The 24282-nt window shown below is 39.5% G+C and overlaps 1 protein-coding gene across 1 annotated transcript; it reads left to right on the top strand.

Moving 5' to 3' along the window:
• Positions 1 to 3324: 3324 nt before the first annotated feature.
• On the top strand, positions 3325 to 24216 carry INTS8 (integrator complex subunit 8). The gene is made up of 27 exons (XM_083866860.1): positions 3325 to 3471; positions 4916 to 5090; positions 6464 to 6604; positions 7029 to 7100; positions 8260 to 8311; positions 8541 to 8723; positions 9322 to 9429; positions 10058 to 10213; positions 10723 to 10823; positions 11165 to 11306; positions 13075 to 13145; positions 13285 to 13460; positions 14321 to 14454; positions 15041 to 15151; positions 15821 to 16022; positions 16579 to 16700; positions 17712 to 17896; positions 19308 to 19341; positions 20000 to 20056; positions 20138 to 20199; positions 20860 to 20978; positions 22150 to 22253; positions 22735 to 22785; positions 23414 to 23487; positions 23564 to 23628; positions 23722 to 23765; positions 24027 to 24216. The coding sequence occupies exons 1-27, from the start codon at positions 3342 to 3344 to the stop codon at positions 24141 to 24143; spliced, it is 2988 nt and encodes a 995-aa protein (XP_083722986.1). The 5' UTR covers positions 3325 to 3341; the 3' UTR covers positions 24144 to 24216.
• Positions 24217 to 24282: the final 66 nt, after the last annotated feature.

The following is a 24282-nucleotide window of genomic DNA, read 5'->3' as shown; positions in this document are numbered from 1 at the left end:
CTAGCAGCCAGAAAGCGCTGTAAAAGCGCTCTTTTGCCCGAGAAAAGCAACTCTCAGGGGGACTTCTGTAACTTTGCTTGCAGCAGCACCTTGGTGTGTTTTCTGTGTTCTCCAAGTGAAAAGAAGCCTGTCCGGAGCCCGTGGTAGCTCCAGCTGCTTTAGAACACATTCTGCCACACTTGCTCTTTCTGCATGTCTCTAGCAGCCAGAAAGCGCTGTAAAAGCGCTCTTTTGCCCGAGAAAAGCAACTCTCAGGGGGACTTCTGTAACTTTGCTTGCAGCAGCACCTTGGTGTGTTTTCTGTGTTCTCCAAGTGAAAAGAAGCCTGTCAGGAGCCCGTGGTAGCTCCAGCTGCTTTGGAACACATTCTGCCACACTTGCTCTTTCTGCATGTCTCTAGCAGCCAGAAAGCGCTGTAAAGCGCTCTTTTGCCCGAGAAAAGCAACTCTCAGGGGGACTTCTGTAACTTTGCTTGCAGCAGCACCTTGGTGTGTTTTCTGTGTTCTCCAAGTGAAAAGAAGCCTGTCAGGAGCCCGTGGTAGCTCCAGCTGCTGGGGAACACATTCTGCCACACTTGCTCTTTCTGCATGTCTCTAGCAATGTAAACTGAATAAAACAATTTGCATTCATTTCATAAAATTATTTGTATTGATGATCCTAAATTAGTAGTATTTATTAGAAGGATTTGGAGAATTAATCACCATGAGCTACTCCTTCTTACCAAAACCTCACAGGCCTCGGCACTGATAATTCTTACAAAGTCATAAAAAATAAATATGGTGAATATATTAACATATAGCCACATCTTGTTTAATGTAAATTTTTCCTCTTTTCTAAAGATATATGTGTAGTTTGGTAAGAAACTACAACATTTCTTACACCAAGGGTTATTACATATGTTATTGCTGCAAATGAAAACTGCTGAGCCACAGAACTTCAGTAAGAGGACTCTTCCAAGTGTTGAATTCTCACAACATTTTCATGAAGTGGATATACCTTTTTATTGCTATTTATTTAGTTGCCTCTTCTGAACTTGGTATCAAGTAAAGCTTAGCATAATTAGTGGTAAACTGTCTCTTCCAAAAAAGACTAATTTGAACAACGTGCTACAAATCATGTTAACAGACTATGATCTCCCTGAGGGTTATTTTGTAATTCATATTCTGAAATTGGACATTTTACATATTGATGCATTAAACAGTAACTCGGGAAAGCTGAAGCAGTAGTTAATTTTTTCCCTCACATAATTGAATACACAAAATAACATGCTTGACAGAAGATAAATTGCACTGAACCCAGGACACATAATGGACTTCTATCCTCACGGAAGATGAGAAAGAAGAACTTTCCTCTATCTCCTTGGGTCATTTATAGTAAAATGCAGAATGCTTATAGTTGAGACACTTGACAGCCTTAAGAGTCACACCATTTGCCTGAAAGCATGGCCCAAACATTTCTTGAACTGTAAGGCTTGGTGCTGCAATCACTTCCTTGGGTAGCACGTTCCACTGCCCAACCACCCTTTGGGTGAAAAGCTTTTCTAGTACTGTAATATTATTGTATGTAATCATATATCTATATTGCAAACCTCCTGTGTAGCCTTTGGGAACTCTTCTCTTGATAAAATATTAGAGAAACTCAGCCAATTACTGAAATAGATAAATGTTTCTGCTAGTCATCCTGCTTCTCCCCAGGACATCTACATTCTAAGATACCTGAAAAGCTTCAGAACCTGATCCTGGCTAGGTGCAGTTGAGAGGGTGGCACAGTCAGATATGGGCTGTGCAAATACTGACACTTTAATGACACTGGAAGTTGTTAGTGCTGAAGTAGTAGCTCTTCATTCATAAGTAGCACTTCATTCATAAGATGGACATGGAGCTGTTGGAGCAAGTCCAGAGGAGGGCTGTGAAGTCAATCAGAGGACAGGAGCATCCCCACTATGAAGACAGGCTGAGAAAGTTGGAGCTGTTCAGCCTGGAGAAGAGTAGGTTGTGTGGAAGCCTCATAGCAGCTTTTCAGTAGCTGAAGCAAGCCTACAGGAAAGCTGGAGAAGGGTTCTTTGTCAGGAACTGTAGTGATTGCACAAGGAGGAGTGGGTACAAATGGAAAGAGGGGAAATCTAGGTTAAATATTAGGGAAAAAAATTCTTAGCTATGTACATAAAAGCCACACTATGAAAAGCAAATTTCCATGAAGGAGGCAGAGGAGTCTTGCAATTTTATTCTGTTAAAGGGAGAGAGTCCACTAGGCCAGTCCCCCACAGGGTCTCTCTTGAAGTTTTGGAGGATGCAGCCTCCTTTTATCCTAAACTCCCGACCACATTTTGTCCTCTTCCCTTCCCCGCTGGTTGAGGTACCAGGAAAGTAGACCCTTCCCAAACTGCCTACCACATATTCCCCCAAAAACACGTATCATCATTTTCCCCTGAAGTTCAGAAGTTCAGACTGTCTGGGTTCTGTGGATCCACCAAAAGTTAGACTATTTGGGCTCTGCAATAGCCTTCACAGACCTGTTTCTCCTAACACCCTTAACTTCAGGAATTCAAAATGTCTGGTCAAAACGCCTGAGTTCTGTCACAAACCCGTGCAGCTTGGTGTTCCCACAGACCCATTTCAAAGACCCATTTCTCCTAAATCTCCTCAATCACCTCCTCACCAAATCATTTATAAAGACATCAGCACCCACCTTTCCCACCAGCTGTGAGGTGGAAACACTGGAGCAGGTTTTCCAGGGAGGCCGTGGATGTCCCAGCCCTGGAAGTGTTCAAGGCCAGCCAGGACGGGCCTCTGGGCAACCTGCTCTGCTGGGAGGTGTCTGTCCATGGCAGGAGTGGTTGGCTCTAGATCATCCTTAAGGTCCCTTCCAACCCCTTAACATGCTATGATTCCATGATTTAAACCTGCCTCCGTGGATCAAGGTCCCAATTTCTTTACCCTTTCGTGAGGCATCAGAGTGTGCATGGGTGAGCCATTTATCGGCCTGAGTGCTCACAGGGGACAAAGATCTTTAATGTCCATACCTGCCCTGCGGGGACAGGACCGCGGTGGCTGCGGAGAATGGTGAGGGATATGCATCGAACTAGAGATTTCGGAAAGCATTTAATAAGGGAGGCAGGCTGCTCTGCCGGCAGCCCCGCCCGCCTGAGGAGCAGCGCCCGGTCTCGGACCCGCGGCCCCTCGGCAGGGCAGGGCAGGGCCGCGCCGTGGGCTGCGCGCTCCCCGCGCCGCGGTGGGCGGGGCCGCTCAGGGGCCGCCTCGGGGGCGGGGCCGGCGGCCATCTTGTGCAGCAGTGGGTGCGGCGCGCCCGGCGGTGTGTGCGGGTCCTGCCCGGCCGCCGGCATGAGCGCCGAGGCGGCCGACAGGGAGGCCGCCACCTCCAGCCGGCCCTGCACCCCGCCGCAGACCTCCTGGTTCGAGTTCGTGCTGGAGGAGGCGTTGCTGGAGCAGCACCTGCAGAAGCCCTCTCCCGGTGCGTGCCCTGCGGGCCTCGGGCTCGGCCCGGCCCCGCTCCCCGGCCCCAGGAGGGGCAGGATCGCCCCAGGGGCTCTGAGGTGTCAGTCCAAGGCTCTGCTGGGTGCTGGGGCACGATCGCCCCGGGGGCTCTGAGGTGTCGGTGCGAGGCTCTGCTGGGCGCTGGGGAGAGGGGCCGAGGGAGCCGGGCACTGCCCGCCCCTGTGCGGCCGCGTTTACCGCCGGCAATAACGCCTTTTCTCTCATTTCACATTATCTTTCCTATTTAATTACTCCATTTCTCTGTCTTTCTCGTCTGGTAGATGGCTTTTGCTTTCGCATATGTGAATGTTCTGTGCGGAAGTGTTGTTTGTTTGTATGTTTGTTTGTTTGTTCGGTGGGCAGCTCTGCCCTTGAGCATCATTGGTTTTCTCCCATTGGAGACTTGGTAGTGCCAGGAGCTGGGAAGATTCAGTGCTGAAACTGCCCTCTGGACCTGGAATAAATAGAAATCTCGTCTGATGTAGTATAATGAAAAATTTAAATTACCATATTTAAAACTACCTGATCTTTTGATAAGCGGTAGTTGTCTTTTTCAGTGCCCGAATTCTGCAAGGAGGTGGAAGGAAAAGGAAAACCTGAGCCCGTGTTGCCAGTGTAGATAGCCTACATTTCGAAAATTTTCAAGAAAATTCATGCTTTAAAAGCCTTTGCACTTATATAATGAAATATATTTATTTATTAATTAAATGTATTTAATATATTAAATATATTAATTCATTAATATAGTAATATTAATTAATATTAACAGTGCATATAAAAAGTAAATTTAAGCATACTCTACCTTAGATCTTATGCTTAGATCTACACTTAGATTTTATACTCTATTTTGTAATTGGTAAAGTAAATTGATAATACTTGCTTTATGTTTCACAAAGTTCAGTGAGAGTGTGACAGTTGTGGTTTGGCCTCTTTTTTCAAAAGAGCACCAAGGTATTGGCTGTCCTATTGCAAGGGAGAGATTTGGGTGTGGTTTTGGATGCTGTTTTTTAACCAATTTGGAAGAATTTTGTAAATATATTCAGAAGTACCAGCAATTGCTTGTCAGTATACTTAATGTGCAAGAATTACAAGTGGATACGTGGTTTTTACAACAATTCATTAGGCAGTATTTATTTTCAGTAGATGGAAGTGTTGAAACATAATTAATATAAAATATTGAAAATAAATAAAATTGTAGGAGTGTGGTTACCATGGTCAAGTGAACTTTAACGTTAAGCAAAGATACATTAATAGTCTGATTTGATTCAACACATGCAGGACACAATTTTGGGTTAGAATCTACCAGGTAACAATGTCAGTACTGTAAACACCAAGGATAAAAGAATTGTGTTCATAGCTGGGAAAAAAAAAATATTTCTGGGCTTACAAAGAATTTGAAGAGTGGCTGTGTTTTTTTGCAGACCCACCACCTGTGCAGCTGATTGTTCAGTTCTTGGAACAAGCTTCAAAACCGTCAGTGAATGAACAGAACCAAGTCCAGCCACCACCTGATAACAAAAGAAACCGCATTCTAAAACTTCTCGCTCTCAAAGTTGCTGCTCACCTGAAGTGGGATTTGGATGTATTAGAAAAAAGGTATAGTTTGTACACCTTCATGCTAAGTTTACTAAATTTAAGTGGCTTGAGATATTCTCTTTTAAAAAATGGAAGTATGTCTTGCTCAAATTTTATTGAACTCAAATTTTATTTTAGCTGTAAGTTAGGAAGAAGTTTTGATCCTGCACTTCACAGAATCACAGGATGGGTGTGGTTGGAAAGAACCTCAGTGGGTCATCTGATCCAGCCTTTATCTGAAATTTAATGTAAAATCTTAAGAGGGCAATAGTTGCCCTGGTTCTAACTTGCATGGAATTGTAGAATCATTTAGGCTGAAAAGGAGCTTTAAGATCATATTAAATGTTAATCTGACTGCCAAGTCCACCACTAAACCATGTCCCTTAGTGCCACATCTGCATATAATTGAAATACCTTCAGGGTATGATGGTCACTCAACCACTTCCCTAGTCAGCCTATGCCAATGCCTGACCACCCATTTGGTGAAAAACCTTTCCTGAAATTCATGTAAACCTCTCCTGGCACAACTTGAGGCCATTTCCTCTCATCCTGTCACTTGCCTGGGAGAAGAGACTGACCACCTATTTGCTACAACCTCCTTTTGGGGAATTGTGGAGAGTGAAAAAGGTCCCCTCTGAGCCTTTTCTTCTGGCTAAACATCCTCAGCTCTCTCAGCCACTCCTTGTAGAACTCCTCTGACAGAATATGAGACCTAAAATATGTTTAAACAGAAATCCTGGCTTTAGTCACTAAAAGTGTAGTTTCACTGGTTGTTTTCAATACTGATTTCAAAGAATGCAGATTTTTCCTAAGATCAAAGGTACTTTGGCAGTAGCTGATTTAATTTCAAATAATGTCTAAATTAGTATTTTAGGTGTGTTAAATTATACCACAAAAGCTTGGAGCAGTGCAGTCCAGCCTCCATGTCCTCTCATTTTATTATAGTTCTGTCCCAGCTAAAGTGTATTTTACTTATCTCTATTCAAAAAGTTCCTAGTCTTAATTTCACCGTTCACTTTATGTGAGTGAAATTTCATTTGTGATGGGGATGGGGTTGTTTACCTTCAGGGAGTGTGATCTGGGGCTGCCTTGAAAGGACTTCTTATTAGCTGGGCCGTGCTGTTACACGGGACTGGGTTATTCTGTGAGGTGCCTGTGTGGGCTGAGCAGTGGTGTGGAGTCAGGGCAGCTGAACTGATCCTTGGGCCCATCCACTTGGGCTTCATTGATGCAGCTAATACTGGTAACTGCTTTACATACCTGATCTCAAATGCTGAATAAACATACATCTGATGTTAAGTAATAATCCACTGAATAGTAGTGTATATTGTTTAACGTTCCCTAGGTAGATTTACTCTATGAAGTATCTGATTCTCTCTTTTATTTTTTAATAGCCTGTCTGTTCCTGTATTGAACATGCTGCTGAATGAACTTCTGTGTATCAGCAAAGTTCCCCCAGGAACTAAACATGTGGATGTAGATCTGTCCAGCTTACCCCCAACCACTGCAATGGCAATACTGCTCTACAACAGATGGTAAACTACTACAAGGCAATAATATAAAATCATTATAGAACAAAGCAATGCTTTCTTCTATCTGTGTAATTGTACACAGAAAGAGAAAGAATCCTAAAGTACTCATAAATATTGTGATATGTTGCTAGGTTATAGTGAAGGAGTTGTGTCTGAAAAACTACTCTAGAGCTGATTGTCTTCCCTTAAAAAATAGTCAAGATAGTGGTTTGAACACTTTCCTGATAAATATAAAAATATTTGTCTTTCAGCTTTTAATGGACATAAGAGCATTACTTAGCTGCTAGATGTGCTCTTGAGTAAAGGATGTATTCTAATGGTATAATCTTTCCAAAATTATAAACTGCTGTTATCAAGAGGCCTGTAATCTGTTTGTTACACTTCTGAGGCTAATACCATTCTTTGCTTGCTTTTTTCCCCTATGTAGGGCCATAAGGACCATCGTTCAAAGTAGTTTTCCTGTAAAGCAAGTGAAACCTGGTCCACCTCAGTTAAATGTGTAAGTTACAGATAGAATTCATTTGTATGTTGTGGGTATTTTATAATCAAGAATGTAATTTCTAAGTGGATTAAATCATGTTAATAACATACAGTTGTTTAAAATGTCTAGTTGTGACATGGAAAACTTGGATTTACTTCAAGTGAATTCTCACTTTCCTGTCAGTCACACTTGATAGATACACTTGTCTGTTGTTGCACTCTGTCAAGGTTATAATCTCTGTGACTTTGTCATGGCATGAAAAATCATGGGAGGAAGGGAGATGCCAATTAGTCTTGGCAAAATGCTTATGCTCTAGTTTAAATGGGGTACATTTCTTGCCTTCTTTTGCATCCCTAACTTACAGTAGCTTGCTTAATATGGTTTATTACACCATATGGCTTGAAGCATTGTGCATGATAACCTAAGAAATAATTAAGTATTTTCATTTGCTTCATGAGGTAATAATTTGTAATTTAAAACCTATTTTGCATTTTTCCTCCAGAAGCTGTGAGGCTTTAGTAACAGCTTGTCTGTGACTTTTATGTTACAGAGTCCTCTAAAAGTTGGAAGTATCTAAGTGGTGCTTTTCATATGTTTCATGTTAATTGTACTAGACCATACTTGTTTGAGAGAATCTGTTAAATATGTTGATTAAACATACTCCTCTTCCTACTCCTTATTTTACTATAAATCTTATATTGTCCTATATGTGCTAGAGTCTGATCTTGAAAAAAAAAAAAAAAATCTGTGTGGGAAAATAATTTTAAAATGCCTTTAATTTTTTACGTAAACATGTGAACACACTTCTGCCCCTGACATGTTTGAGAAGATTTAAATGTTGAAGCTTCATGAGACTTGAGGCTGTGGAAGCTTTCTTCATTATTGTTTTGCTATTGAATTGGTATTAGCAATTTGACCTTTAAAAAGGCAATGTTAACTTTGCATCTTTTTGTTTTATTGAACCACAGTTTCATTCAAAACTGTCTTTTCATTAAATATACTTCTGTATTTCAGCTATAGATAGATAAGAGCAGTCAGTGGTCCTGCATAATGATGTTTAAAATGTAGTTAAGCAAAACCAAGAATGAATGAATCATTGTGATCTAGAACATGAAATAAAATAATGCACAGATCTGCCTTATAACTGAACTGTTGACCTCTTGTGTCTGACTTGCAGTATGAATCATATTCAACAAGAAAAGGAACTAACTGAAAATATTTTGAAAGTGGTGAGTCTTTTTTCTCTTCTTATTTTTGCTCGAATTTATGTGTAAATATGAGTTTCTTTATTGTACAGGAAATACAAAAGCCAATTCTGCGTGGCATAGAACAATTGTGTAAGGACTTTTTTAAAAACTATCCTTTTACTGAACTGTTAAAATTGTAGCATTAACTTAAACCCAGAGTTAAACTCAAAACCAAGAGGATAATTCTTTTCATGTATTTGAACTATTACAGTTGAAGGAGCAGGCTGCTGATTCCATCCTGGTCCTGGAAGGAGCACTTAAATTAAACAAGGATCTTTATGTCCATACTATAAGAACTCTGGATTTATTGGCCATGGAACCTGGTATGGTGAATGGAGAAACAGAGAGTTCCACAGCTGGACTGAAAATCAGTGCAGAGGAGATACAGTGCCAGGTAACTCACATTTTGTACTAAAGCTTTCAGTTTCTGTTTCTTTAGAAAGAGTGTTAAGTAATAATTTCAAGGTAAATTGCAGTATTTTTCTATTAATGTTCTTTTTGTTGTTTTGGAGTTGTTTGGTTTTTTGTGGTTTAGGGTTTTTTTTTCTTTTGGGTTTTTTTGGTTTTGTTTTTTTTTTTGCTTTTAGGTTTTTTTTGTAATGCAGTGAAATAATACTGGCTTCATTTTTACATTAATAGAACTTTCTCTAATCATTGTAAATATTGTTGCTTCCCACCAGCCTCGCACTTTTGCCCCCTCAGTCCCCTGAAATAACCCATTGTATGACAAGGACAGCTTATTGCTTTGTTTTCAATGATTATGGGAAAATCATTCTTCAATTTTGTAGTGCTTATGCAGAATTACTCAGACTGAGATTGCAGTTAAAGAGGAAACAATTGAAATATATGGTGTAAGGTGTGCAGTGTATGTTGGTAAATTAGATAAAAGTAGGAATAGTTTAAAGTACATGCAACATTTGAGCTGAAATAATTAATCTTGACTCAAAACATGATGCCCAAGACTGTGTGTTTGATATCAGTGCTGTTTGCAGGTTTGCTATGATTTGGGTGCAATCTATTTCCAACAAGGATCTACAAATGCAGCTGTCCATGAAAAGGCTAAGGAAAAGTTTTTCAAAACAAAGGAGTTGATTGCAAAGGTAACAAGTGTTCTTTTAGCATGTGTGTTCAACTCTTCTGTAAACAAGCCCTTGTCTAAATTATTGCTTCCTTCTTTAGCAGTTTAATAACTGTTGATGATACACAGAGTTTTTAAAGAAATTTCCTGACAGTAATTTTCTTTTTGTGTTGTGCCTGGTTTGAAATTATATTAATTGGTTGCAGTATATTGCTTTGTTCTACATTTTTTAATGAATATTATTTTACACAAATTGTATTGATGTAAAAAAATGCAGAAATAACATCTCCAGTGCTGATAGTAACTTGACTGAACATCCTGTGTCCATGATGATGTGTTTTTGAGGAAGTTAACCATACAGCACTTCCTATTTCTTTTTAAATCTAACTTTCCCTTGGAAATCAGATTGCCTATGTTATAACCTTTTAAAAAGTACATTTTAATTTATGAGTAAGGTATGCTTCCTTTTTTTGTTTTGCTTCATATTTCCAAAACTACAGAACTCAAATTTTTATTTAAATAAAGTGTGTACATGCACATTCTTTTGTTCTTTTACTGTTACTTGGGGAAATTGTGAATCTGTTTCTGAATTAAACATATGTTTCATGATACTTTGGCTTCTAAGATCTGATGTAACTCTTACTTTTCAGAATGGTTCATCATCACTTCATTTCACCATAGACGAAGAACGGTTAGCTGGGTATTGTCAGGCGTGTGAAGTTCTTACCTCATCTTCTGATGATGCATCTCAACAGGCAACTCCATACAGTCAAATCCACAGCTGTTTGAAATCTGGCAAATATCAGGTAGGATGCCTAAATAAACCCATGGATGTTTGAGGGGGTTTTTTGTCATTCTGTGTGGATGATTCCATTTCAACTGGTATGGATTTTAAGAAATTTTAAATGGTAATTTAACTCTTAACATACTGTTTTAAATCCTATGTGTTTAGGAATATAACATAATCTGGTACATATTAGATTAAAATATCTTGGATTCCATGCAATGGTAAATAATTCCTGCCAGCTGAGATAAGGGATTTTCAGGTAGATTCTAATTCTTTGGGTTTCAGAGAATGTTGCTACTTAGATGTGCAGGTTTGTTTTGGGGTTTTGTGGGGTTTTTTTCTTTGATTTTTCTGATGATAGAGAACATTTCTTGTTACTTGATTCCCTTTTTGGTTGTTCAGTGAATTTTAATATTAAATATGGATGTGAGCTGCTTCTCTTATTTTCATCATTTTTACCAGGTAACATAATTTTCTGTCTAGTTCTTTTGCATTATGTATTGACTGTTCCAACTGTTTTTGTTACAGGACATAGTGAAGATATTCCTTGAAGATAACCTAACCCTCAGTTTACCTGAACAATTCAGACAATCAGTGCTGAGAGAACTTTTCCAAAAAGCTCAGCAAGGGTAAGACTTTAAATAATAATCAATGTTTAATGATGATGAAGAGCAGTTTTCATTAGTTATGTTTTTTGTGAAAAGTTTGTAAAATCTTTTAACAACAAACTACTTACATCCAAGAAACTTCAGTCTTAATTTCTGTTAGCAATAGTCTAAAATACACTTTACATCACACCTCAGCTCCTTGGTTGGCTCTCACTGTGGCCATATATGGAACAGATGTAATGAACATAAATAGTTACTTTTACCGTTTCACTGATTTTTTTAAACTTATTTTTCCACTTGCTGTGATACCACACTGTGTTTGTCAGAGCTATCCTGTAATCTTCAGTTTTGTGTTCATGCAGGGATGAGGCTCTGGATGAAGTTTGTTTCAAAGTCTGTGTGTGCAACACGATCTGCGATGTATTACAAGGTCGAATAATTGACATTCAGTTTTGTCAACTGTTCCTGAAACCCAGCAAAGAGAAAATAGACTTCCTTCTTGAGGTAAAACATTAATCTAAAATTAAAAGTGAAAATGGTATTTAGTTCTTTACTGCAAGTGATACTTAAATTTCTGAAGCCAAGAAAGGTAGCTTTGCAAACATTATTTGACTTGTTTGCAGTTAGTTCAGGTCCACTCAGTGATCAGTTCTGCAACTGTGTTCATCTCTTGGGGAGGATCCAGTGGTGAGCTCTTGCTTCATCTTGAATTTGAAATCGCTGCTCTTCCTGGCATCATTAAATCATATGGAGATATTGCTGAATATTTTTCTTCATGCAACAAAGAATCAAATTCTCCAAGACGAGAGAGAAGGAGTAGAAAAAATACCTGTGGAAGAGGACCATTTTTCCCTTACCAGCCTTGTTGTAGAAATCAGGGCGAGGTGAAATGATCCTGAGTTACTGTTACCTGTGAGACCTACCCTGTTACCCTTAGTGAAGCTTTTTTGGAAACTGTTATTGCTTAAACTAAACTTAATTCTTTTATTGCATTGCTGTAATTTTAATGTCTTTTTTTTAATTTGAGCCTAGTTCTTTTGCTTATTTCTTAAAGCGTGTGGCAGAAATTAACTGACAGTACTCTCTACTGCAGAGCAAGTAAAAGCTTACATCAACTGCTCATATTGGGACTGAAACGTACTTCTAAAACAAAATATTCTTGCAAGCTGGCAACTAAATTCAACTGTCTAGTTATTTTTCAAGTGCTGGTTTTACAAAAGCCCCAAGTCCTCGTGAATCTTATAGTTTTGCACTTAGAAATAATTAACTTTTATACACGTGCTAAATGATCTTGTGAGGCTGACTGATAGTGTGGCACTCAATGTCAGTGCTTCTATATACCAGAGGAATAGGAAAAAGGAATATGAATTAGGCCTGAGGGAAGATCACAGTTGTCTGAAACATCCTATCTTGTGTACAGGTTGAAGGAAACTGATCCATATGTGATGGCAATAGCTTTTATCAGGTTTATTTCAGAGACAGTCGTATTTCACACAGTTGTACTGAGATTTCTTTATCAAGTTTTGTCAGTCAAATATTATCTTACTTTCTCTGACTTACAAGAAACCTTTGAGAGTTGGTCTCATTTCTGCAATTATAGTGACAGGGTTACACAGAGGAAAACAGAAATACTGGTTTGATTCTAGATGAATTAGGGTAACCACCCAGCAATACTTGGTTCCTACTCAACAGCACTTGAGCAGATTCAGAAATTGCTCTACAGAGTAAAAACAACAGACAGGCCAAAAGAGTTGGAGTGGTTCAGCCTGGAGAAGCAAAGGCCCCAAAGCGATCTTGGTGCACCTTCAGGGATCTAAAGGAGACTGGAAGAAAGCTGGAGAGGGATTTTTGCATTTTATTGTGGGGACAGGACAAGGGTAATAGGTTCAAACTGAAAGTGGCAGGTTTAGATTAGATATTAGGAAGAAACCCTTTACAGTGAGGGGAGTGAGGCACTGGCACAGGTTGCCCAGAGAAGCTGTGGATGCTCTATCCCTGGAAGTGTTCAAGGCCAGACTGCGTGGGGCTTTGAGCAATCTGGTCTAGGGAAAGGTGTCCCTGCCCATGGCAGGGCTTTTAGAACTGGATGATCTTTGAGGTCTCTTCCAACCCAAACCATTCCATGATTCTATAACTTTGTTGCTTCACTTGAGGTAGAGGTTTACTGGCTGTTACCACTTGTGAGACAGAAAGCGGGTTAGTAACACTGGCTGTAATAAATATTATAAATGTACAAGGGGGCTGCTTAATTCTTTTCTGCTTTCTTTTCCAGGTTTGTTCAGGGTCAATAAACTTGGAAAATGCTTCTGAAGAGTTGAAGAGAAGAATGGCAGCATTTCTCAAGTATGTACCCATATTAAGATAACATGAATTTTCACTTCGTAAGCAATATAATACAGCGCAATAAATATTTCAAGAACTTATAACTGAAAAAATAAGCACTTTTTTTCCTGCTTATGTACTGACATTTTTATTTGTTTAGAAACTTGTGTTTGGGCATGGAAGATCTTCAGTTTGTCTTCATGATTTCATCTCATGAGCTTTTCATAAAACTTTTGAAAGATGATGAACGGAAGCTGCTCATTGACCAAATGCGGAAGAGATCTCCTCTAATCAATCTGTGCACAAAACCTGTGACTTCTTTTTATGATATCCCAGGTAATTTTCACAGCATTTTCATTAACCTACGAGCAGACAGTTCCCTGTTTCCATGATGAAAACCTTGAGGTTACGAAGTGCAGGTCTGTTCTCAAAAAAGTTCAGAATGTTTTTAGAGAGAGAACTTCCTGTTGTTAGTTGGTGCGTGTCCTGCTTGTTCAAGAAGGTGGCTGTTACTTGCTTGTATCTCAAGTGAGTATAATAGATAAGCTCAAATGAATGTGTCCTAGGTGACAGAATGAGAGAGTATGGCATTGGCTTGAACAAAATGTGGCTGTGGCAGCTGTTCCCAGAAAGAGGACCCTGCCTCTGGTCTTACATACACTAATGATGATATGACTGTGTGGTAAGCTGGACCAGGAGTGCCATCTGAATGAAATTTTAAACTTACCAAAGTAAAACACAGATCTTTTCAACCAGTTGATTTCCCTGATACAGCTGGCTGGCTGTGCAGCTGCACAAGCCAAAGCTAACAGGAGGTGCCAGATGGTGGCTGGAGTGGGAAAGGCCTTACCTTTTCAGCTCTAATGGAGTCTTGCAGTAACTTAAGCCAGTTAAGACAATGTGTATTTTCACTAGAGCAGTATACATTTTGACATAGATGCTGAATCTGTTACTTTGCTACAGCAAGAGTACTCAGAGCTGCTGAGTGAGGAAGGGGGGCTTGCAAGCAACCCTTTAGGTTTGGGTGAAGGTAGCACAAGGTGTTCCTGGAAGGGCACAAAAGGATGGCTGGACCTATGGAAGCATGATGTGTCTGCTATTCTTACTATGTTCTGATTGACGTGTTATATACTAAAGAATTGTAAGTAGGTACATGGAGAAGGAATGTGCTGGAGACCTGGTTGCTTTTCTTCTAGCTTCAGCAAGTGTCAATATTGGCCAGCTTGAACATCAGCTCATACTGTCAGTGGATCCTTGGAGGATTCGCCAGATCTTAATCGAGTTGCATGGCATGACCTCAGAACGCCAATTCTGGACAATTTCTAATAAGGTAATTTAGTTCATGTGGTCACGAGAGATTATAATTCAAGGACTGGTTAGGTATCATACTGCAGTGAACAGTAAACATTTTCTCATGCATCCTCAGGGTGATTTATCTTCTCCCTCTCTGCATAGTGATGGTTTGATAGGAATGATACGTATCTAAACTCACATTCTATGTGAAGAGTTACAAGAAAACATATAACCTTTGTTTTAAAGAATAGCTGGCTGTATCACAAGCTTTCCTTATGAGAAAAAATGTTTTCATAGCTTTTGCTTTTAGTGTTCTGACTAGATAACAGTATTGTTTTAGCTTAAATTTGTCATTAGAAGGTGAGAACAGGAGAGAGGAAGACTTTTTAAGTAAAGATCTCTTGTCTTTTTTTTTTCCTTAATTATTGCATATTCAGAGTGTGAACAAAGGGTAGTTGGGCATTTTTATTATATTTCTAAATGAGCCATACATTACTTGTGATTAGATGTAAAGACAAGAGTTGGCAGTAGTTTTCAATATCTGTGGTTTATTGGTGTTTTAAGCCGTGATGCGAATTCTAAAACTTGTTTCTGTGCAAATGTCCTATGCGTTTCTCTCCCAGTGGGAAGTACCAAATGTTTACGGCAATGTTATTTTAGGAATCAAAGACAGTCTGACTAGGGACTTGGTCTACATCCTGATGGCGAAGGGATTGCACTGCTGTGCCATTAAGGTGAGCAAGCCATCTGAGCTTACTGGGTGGTTTGGACAATTGAATCTTAAGAAAATGGAAAATCTGAAAGGCCCTGATTTAGAAAAAGAAAGTAAAATTGGGAGGTGAGGGAGGTGTTGTAACAAGCTCTGTATGTTGTATAATGGTTAAGTATTTCTGTCTCTCAAAGTTCCATCAGCAGAGCAAAGATAATGGCTTTCCAGTGAGTTGGGCTTGGAGATCATTTCATTCATATAAAGTTTGGATTATAATGTTCTATATCGTGTAGCATCTAAATCCAGTAGTGATTTGATTTACTGATACCAAGTGCTGTTCTTTTGGTTAAGTGTTTTACATCAGGAATTTATTGAAATGCTGTTCTATTTTCCTTGTAATTTACAAATTTGCTAAAACGCAGCTAAAACAAAATTGTACCAAACATACCAGTAGTTGGTTCTCACATGTTTTTGCTTAAACTCCTTGTTTTATTTTCAAAAGATCTGGAACTCTTTAAGCTTAATATTATGTCCTAAGGACTCATAAGTAGACACTGTGAGGTGCTTGGGCAGTGCTGATGCTAATGGATGCCAAGGCTGGTTCAGCCAGGATGGAGCTGAATGTGCTTTAGCTTGTAGTATTTCCCCTTACGAATTCATTAGGAATCATTAATGCCTATAATTTTTATTGCAGGATTTCGTCCATGCAAAACAGCTTTTTGCTGCTTGCTTGGAGCTTGTGACAGAGTTTTCTCCAAAGCTCCGTCAGGTCATGCTGAATGAAATGCTGCTTTTGGACATTTACACTCACGAGGCTGGACCTGGTGCTTCTGGAGAACGTCCTCCCTCTGATCTTATAAGCAGAGTCCGAGGATATTTGGAAATGAGAGTACCTGGTAAGTACATTAGTGGCTTTCCTAGGATTTAGTAAAGCACAAACCTTGAGAGAAGGGGAAAAAAAGCACAGCAAAATTAAACAACTTCATACTGCAGATCAACCACTTAGGTGTATAAGTGGAAAAAAACAGTGACTTTGATGCTAGTTTTAGTAAGTCTTTAGAAGTTTCATTAGTTTTTAGAAGTGGGAAATGGACATGATGCCTACCTGTTGCTAAACATTGACAGTTTCTGTTCAGTGCCACTTAAAGGACTTGAACAGGATAAACATGTCTGCACTTCTGCCTGAAAGGTTATGCTACTTGTTCAAGCTTCCTCCTGGTTTCACAATGAGAGAGTAACATGGTACTATTGTGATTTGATTAAACCCTTGTTACCCCTAATTTCCAGAGGTGATGTCTCTTGTAGGGCTAGGCATCATATTTTCCTGTCATAGCTATGAAACAAAAACAGCTGATTAGAGAGAGTGGGATTTGCTTATTTTCATACAACACCATTTTACAACACTGTTTTCTCAAAAATAGAAAGTTAAACAAAGAATCCCTTTCCTTTTAGATATTCCTCTTCGACAAGTTATAGCTGAAGAATGTGTTGCCTTCCTGCTAAACTGGTGTGAGAACGAGTATTTGACCATGCAAGTTCCATTACCTCTGGTTCAAACTAATCCTTATGTGAAGGTAACAAGTGCTCAGTCTCAAAGCTTTCTCAGACTGTAATTGACTTTTATCTGTTGAAGTATTTTGTACTTTTCAAAGCAAATACCCTTCTGCTCAAGAGTGTGGGGCTTTGTGGCTGTAATGAGTAAGTATGGGTAAAAGATAGCAGGGCTGAGCAGCAAGCATGTTTAGCACTTGACAAAAAACATGTAAGCTGCGCTGCAGGAGCACATGAAATCTTGGCCCTTGTTGGCTCTCAGCTAAGGTTGGTTCCATCAGATATGACTGGTTATGATCCATGATTGAAACACTGTAGCACTTCCCTAAAGGACTCTCCTCTCAGCTGGAATTCAGCCTAGATTTATGTGGGAGGTCTGAGAAGTGTGCACATTTCATGCCTGGCTTCTTTTCTCTTCGTAAGGTACTTGTGTTCCAAATGCACTGTAAGAGTTCCATTCTTTTACCCAACACCAGTGTTGAATTTTTTGGAGACATTCAAGCCCTGTCTTCTTTTAAATTTTGTTTTCAAAATTGTCTCACAGCTATGTTTTTACTTCACAGTTGGGCCATGGAGGAGAAGCCAGGTTGTATTACAGGACAGGTTCATTTTTACCCTGCTCTGCTTATCTGTGGTACTTCCCAATTTCTGTTTTGAGGCTCAGCTTTTTTGTATAACATTGTGCCAGTTTCAGTTAAGATTAATTACTATATGGAAATGAAGTGAGTTCTAAAGAGCCAGTCTTTATAAAATGATATCTTATGGGGTTTAGGTTTTATGCAATATGCTTGTTTTCTGGAGCTTGTAATAATGAAATACACACCAAGGAAGCTAATAAATGGAAAAATGCTCTGTTTAATTCCTGTTTTCCAGCTTCTTCATCAGTGTTCTCTGCTGCAAAATTTAGTTACACTGCTTTGTAGCTCACTATTTAAAATCACTCACTTAACCATTTTAAATGCCAGTAATTCCTTTGCTGTAGATGATATGCAGAGAAGCCTTAGTTCCTGTATTTTTTCTTTTGCATTGCATAGCTGGGCCAGTTGCTGGCTGCTACATGCAAGGAGCTGCCAGGTCCCAAGGAAAGTAGGCGCACAGCTAAAGATCTCTGGGAAGTCGTGGTACAAATCTGCAGTGTATCCAACCAGCACAAACGTGGCAACGATGGGAGAGTGAGTTTGATAAAACACAGGGAGTCTACACTGGGTATTATGTACAGGTATGTTTTCTAAAATTAGTTTTGAAGATGGTTTGAGTGGCTTGTTTGAGCCCATGTGGTCAAAAATTGTCTGGATTCCACTATCAGAGTGATGGCAGCAGCTAAAGATCTGAGTAAAAATCTTGTCCACTCTGGAAATTGAATGTTATCAGGTCCCTGCTAATACTTTGTTTGACTTTCCTTTTTGGAGGCAGAAGAAGGAGTGTGTGGGAGGCAGCTCTCCGAGCAGAAACTGAAGCATATGTGGCTGTGCTCTGTTATAACCAGTGCAGATCTTCCAGTAAAGTCAATGGCATCTAGAAGGCAGTTTAGCTGATGGGCTGGAGGTGTCTGCTTTGCAGAAAATAGAATTATTCTGTATTAGTTTTATACTTCTATAGCTATATCAAGCACGTAGCTCACTGCATGGATATCTATACTTAGCTTTGTCTCTGACTAAAGCTAAGTGTTACTCAGTGTTGAAATGAAATTCTGGTTCAGCTAAGCTCTGCAAAGAATAAGGAAATCACATTACTCTGGTCAAGAGTTTTTTCTGTCAGATACCTTCGTAGCCTTAGCCTCAAATTACTGATTCAGGACACTGATTTGTCCAGTGATTTGGCCTGTTCTGAAGTCTAAGCCTAAATATAAGTTGTCTAATGTGGTACAGTTTGGCATGTGTGATGATGTAGAACAGCTTTCCATGTTGAAGCCTTGGGAAGGGTGCCTCTGTCAAACTTGTGTCTGTCTTTGCCTTTCTGAGGGTGGTCAGGTTAACGTGTGCTGAAGACCAGCTGCGTTTGCTTACGCTGCTGTGGGGCAGGTGTGAGGGTACAGACGTGCTGCAGCTTCCACTTGTGTACTCTGGCAAGGAAAAGGAGTACAGGGTATCCCAGGTTACTGAACCTTTCCTGACCCCTCTGATTCAAACAGTTAAAGGGCAGTGACCCTGTTGTTATTTTGGAAATGAAGTAGTGAAACCTTTTCCAAAGGCTGTCTTTGTCTGGATTGTGTTATGGTGACAATTTCTGATGTTCATGACAAGAAAATTTAAGTACATTATAAATGATCACTCTGTACCCTCTTTAAGTCTGTAGGTCATTTTTGCAAACCTAGCTTGGGGATTGCAGTACAGTTCAGTTTGTTTCCCTTCTAGAGTCAGTCGTTGACCTCTATGATTTTCATGCCTTTTATAGCTTGATAGAACATACCTTTTACTTAAGCTGTTTTTAGTGTAAAATTTGCTAGTAACTGTATTAAAAGTGAATGGGCTACTTGAGCATATTCATTTACATGCCCTACATTTGTAAACTTAGAGGTGAAGGGGTATTTTAGCAGGTGAAGAATTTGCTCTGCTGACTCTTATTTTAAGTGTGCATCTATTTTTTATTGTGGATGATTACTTACATGGGTATTTGTGTCCCTAATTTAGGAGTGAACTGTTGTCCTTCATCAAAAAGCTTCGGGTAAGTCACAGTGGTGTTGAAAACTTGTTTGCAACCAACACTTCCTTTTGGTGTGGTATTTTTCTGGACTTCTTCTGTTAAATTCCAGAAAATCTAACAGTTATATGGGTGTTTTGTATGGCTGAAAAAGTCTGAATTTGCTATACCTGGCACACAGCAGTGTGGAATAGCTTGTAAAAAAGTTACCCTGAATTCTGATGGAGGTCTGTTTACATTGGGAGTGTATTTTATTGCAGCTGTCACGAAGCAAAGCATTCCTTTTGGAGGGAGACAGAAGCTGCTACATGCATCATACTAAGCAGCAGAAGTAAGAAGGAGGGAAATTGTTTATAGCTTCTGGGTTTGTAAATACATAGAAAGTTGTAGTAAACCTAGCTTAAGTTTAAGGTTAGGTAGTAATCACAGAAATAACATAAAGATGTGTAAAACAAAAGTGAAGTTTATATCCAAGGAGTTATTCAGGAAAATCTGAAGTAATTAAAATCTTGCTACAGAAACATTCTTGCAGTATCCTTGTGTTGTAGGTCTCTTAACAAAATATTGTCCTGTTTCAGTAGGAAATTATAATGATGGCAGAACTTCTTACATAGTTTTAAAGCTTAGGAAAGAAAGTGGAGTTTCCTCAGTTCATGGGAATACCATTTTTTTTCCCCTACAGGAACCATTGGTTCTAACTACAATATTGTCCCTGTTTGTCAAACTTCATAATGTTCGGGTTAGTATTTATCATCAAAGTCTTTCTTGGCTTTCTTGATGTTTCTTGTTATGATTTCTCATACCATATTTTTTCTCTTAGGAGGACATTGTGAATGATATTGCAGCAGAACACATTTCTATCTGGCCCTCATCCATCCCCAAGTAAGATGATGATGAAAACCACTTTTTTCAAAATACTGTATGTGATAGGTTTGGTCCCAGTTACTGTTAGTGTGATTTCTCCATGTAAAGGCATCTCTGCCCCCATTCTGTCTCTGGGAAGGTTGGTTTGAGGGTATGGAGAGTTTTGTTCCTAGTTTGATGGTCCTGGTGGAGATATGGATAGGAAGAAAGGCGAAGAATTTTTTTTTTAAGCTGTGTGCTTTATTGAACTATATATAACTCTGTGAACTATATAATACTTAAATATGAAATCACTAGTATTTTAGTGTGTTGAATAATAGCCAAAATTGGCAGTGGCAAATGGTATGTATTGATTTATTCTGGCTGGGTTGAATTGTATTTCTACACTGAAATTTAGAGGCTCTATGGGGTGAGATCTCAGAATCTGGTTTAGTTCTGGCTTTTTATTCTGGTCTGTGAAGGCTATATTTGTTTTTTTTACAGATTTACTGTATTGTAACAACAGGAGTCCTAGTCAATACAAAATCTTTTCTGGAGTTATCTATGCTTCACACTTTTTTTTAATGCAAGTTATTTATGCAGGGTGCTTTGGACTTGAACTAGATGGGAAATCAAATTATTGGTTAAAAAAAACAAAGCAATAAGTTAGGAATTATTTTTCTTTCTTTTTTCCTTTAGTCTTCAATCAGTGGACTTTGAAGCTGTAGCTATTACAGTAAAAGAGCTGGTCAGCTATGCCTTGACTATCAATGCAAACAACCACTTCTGGTTAATTATTCAGGCAGATATTTATTTTGGTAAGTGAAACCAATGTCTGTGTTTAGCATGAGTGTAAAGGTACCTTGCTCCTCTGAGGTTTGTTTGACACAACCCTCCTTGTATTTCCTTCTATGAAAAGAAGTGATATATGAGGTTAAAATCTTCAGATGCAGTGGTGTAGGTGGATTTGTCTGGGAAGGTGTCTAATCCCACACACAGGCTGAGCTTCCAATAGGTCATGCAGACTTGTTTCTAGGGTAAGGGAAACTTTAACAGTTACCTTTAGTTTCACTTTTCTAGTGCAGTTGGTCCTTGAGTGGTGTAATTGTTCAAACCCATGGCACTTAGGTGTTTTATAAGTGAATGGAAAGTTGTGAATAGTGGTTGCTTTTAAATGTGGAGATCAACTTCAGTGGAGCGCAAGATGAGCCAAGTGGAGAAGATCTGTATTTTATACAGGGAAGTGTCAAGGATTTGTAAATGAGGAAGCATGAGGAAAGGTTTGTAAATGAGGGATAGGTACAGCTTTATAACCCTTGGGGTGAGAGGAAGGATCTTATTCCAGTGTTCAGTGCTGTCACTGAACATGTGGGAGACTGATTCAGGGTTATAAACCTATTTTTCAGTGTTTATTGCCTGTACAAAGTGCAGCAGCATCCCAGAGGGAGGACATTTATGTTGGGAGCCTCAAAGCTGGTACTTAAAAGAGCAGTGGTTGGAGCAGTGGCAGTGGTGGTATTTCAGCAGCCAGGGGCAAGCAGGCTGCTCCTGCCACAGTGCCCCGGGAGGCTGCTTCCTTCTCTGCAGCTCAGGAGGGGCTTAGTGAGAGTAGAAGTGCTGAGCCATGGGAGTGCTGCTCCTCCCACTCACACCAACTAAACTCCTTCACTACCCCCTGTGTGCTAAGCTCACTGAAGGCAAACTTCCACTCTAAGGATTCAAGATCAACTACCTGAAAAAATAAAAAGTAATCCCCAAAAGGTAGAAATTTGCCTGTGGTGCTAGTTTCCCTGACTCTGTAGTTTTTCCATCTACCCCTGTGTAACCATTTTCTGTGTGTCCGTGCTTCTTAAACAACAAAACATGAGTCGTTTTCTCAGTAGAATTCAGCTATGAGGTACACATCTGAATGATTCTATAAACAATTGAGTATTAAATAACTGCTGTATTTACTCTTGAGACCTTTATTTTGCCTTTTTCCCTTGGCAGCAACGAATCAGTATTCAGCAGCCCTTCACTATTACCTACAGGCAGGAGCTGTATGCTCAGACTTCTTTAATAAGATGGTGCCACCAGATGTGTACACAGACCAGGTGAGCTAAAGTGGGATTTACAAAAATCTCTTTTTGGATTCAGTCAGCCTCTTGATTCTATGTAGAGACAAAAATGTCCAGCACACACACATTCCTTGATGCATTTAGGAGTACATGTCATCATTGGTGCTTTTTCTTTTTTGGCTTGTTGCTTGAAAGCCATAGAAAATCTGAGACTTCTCCTTTGCTGAATCACAGGAGGCTTCTCTGTTAGTTCATAGAGCCTGCAGAGCTGTGTGGTGGGAAAGCACTGTGGGACACCAGAGGGGTGGAGAGCAAATGGAAAAGCCCAGAGCACGGTCACTTGTGTGGTGTGACCATCTTTGGCTCGTCTCTGCAGAGCCACACCACGCTGGGCAGGGCATTGAAGATAGCTATTTAGCTGGTCCCTTCAATTAAAAAAGAAAACAATAATAAAAATAGCAGTTTGTGTTCCAAAACAAGCATTTCAGAATGTGTTTTGTTTTTAACCTTTCTGTAGGTGATAAAAAGAATGATCAAGTGTTGCTCTTTGCTCAATTGCCACACCCAGGTAAGAGGTGAAACATGTCATAACTAAAACATTTGTTTATAAATATTTATATAGGGGATAACTTTGAAAAATACTGAATTCTGAATTTCCCTTGGAAATGCAATCTGCAATAGAGTAGGTTTTGTTACCTTTGCTTCTTCGTACAGTTATGGGACTAAAATTACTGAGTAAATAAACACATACTTGGAAATGTAAAAAGTAGAAGTAGTCAGGGGGTGTTTTGTCCTATATCACTCTGATAATACAGATTTATTTTCTTTAGAGAGAAAATAAATGGGGGGTCGTGTTGGGAATCTGGCCTTGTTTTTCATAACAGCTGTTGCTGTTCTGTGGGGTCAGTCATTCTCCAGGAAGTATCCAAGCTTGTATTGGGCTCTGCTTTAAAAGCTCTTAAATGCATTTGGAAACCTGGAAGCCAACTCAGTCCCTCCTGATCTGAGTAAATCCCTTTTTCTTTTAGTTGTTGGTACTGTTGATGTCAGAATGATCTGTGTTCAGGTGCTCAGAACTTGCTTGCCCTGGAAGCAAGGTCTAGATTAGGTCTAAGAAAGAAGTGGAATGAATAAGGCATCATTATGTGGAAGGTTTGTGGGAATTAGGCTGTGAGAATCACTGTGTTTCCTTACAGGTAGCTATTTTGTGCCAGTTCCTCAGAGAAGTAGACTATAAAACTGCTTTTAAGGCACTGCAGGAACAGAACAGGTAAATATTAAAATGGAGTTTATAGATGCTCACACACAGTGTGTGACTGTGTCAGTTAACCTGCCTTGTCTTTCAGTCATGATGCCATGGATTCTTACTATGAATACATCTGGGATGTCACCATCTTGGAGTACTTGACATGTATCCTTTTGCTGGAATACCACACACACTGTATGTTCACAGCTGGGAAAAGTCCATTACCTACCTAAGTAACTTTTCTTGACTTGTCCTTAGATCTCCACCACAAAAGAGGCGAGACAGACAAGCGGCAGATAGCAGTAAGTTAACCCAGGGTGCTGGGATTTCTTTAGAGTCTTTCCCTCCCTGAAATCACCTCTGAAAAGGTGGATTCAATTCCAATTTCGTCACACAGTTATTTCAGAATCTGGGTACTTTACATAAAGTTGTGGCTGTAGGAGTGGGGTGGTAGGACATTTACAGAAATAAATCACCCATGGAACTAGTACTGAAAATGCCTTGAAATGAAACAGCTCTACTGGAAGGCCTCATGCTGGTTGTGTCTCCTCTTTTGTTTCAAGATAAAAGCCATTGGCCAGACAGAGCTGAACGCCAGCAATCCTGAGGAAGTCCTGCAGCTCGCTGCACAGAGAAGGAAAAAGAAGTTTCTTCAAGCAATGGCAAAGCTTTACTTTTAAGCTAATGCTGGAAGACTATTACAAAAGATGTAAAAGTGAAAAAAATCTTTCAAGACTTTATTATTTTTTTAAAGTCATTTAAATTTTTGTACAACATTTACAGTCTAGTATCTTTCTTCTTAGAAATAGATGAAATCTT

Source organism: Zosterops lateralis (assembly GCF_965231275.1).
Source record: "Zosterops lateralis genome assembly, chromosome: 1".
In the NCBI taxonomy this organism is placed as follows: Eukaryota; Metazoa; Chordata; class Aves; order Passeriformes; family Zosteropidae; genus Zosterops; species Zosterops lateralis.
The sequence above is the reverse complement of the archived record's forward strand: the minus strand, read 5'-3'. Positions and strand labels throughout refer to the sequence as shown.

Excerpts from the sequence above, each read along its gene's own strand:
- INTS8 (XM_083866860.1), top strand. The coding sequence starts at position 3,342 with ATGAGCGCCGAGGCGGCCGACAGGGAGGCCGCCACCTCCAGCCGGCCC. Across the intron at positions 13,461-14,320 it reads TTCTTTTTATGATATCCCAG|CTTCAGCAAGTGTCAATATT; the intron begins GTAATTTTCACA and ends CTTTTCTTCTAG. Across the intron at positions 22,254-22,734 it reads CAGATGTGTACACAGACCAG|GTGATAAAAAGAATGATCAA; the intron begins GTGAGCTAAAGT and ends ACCTTTCTGTAG.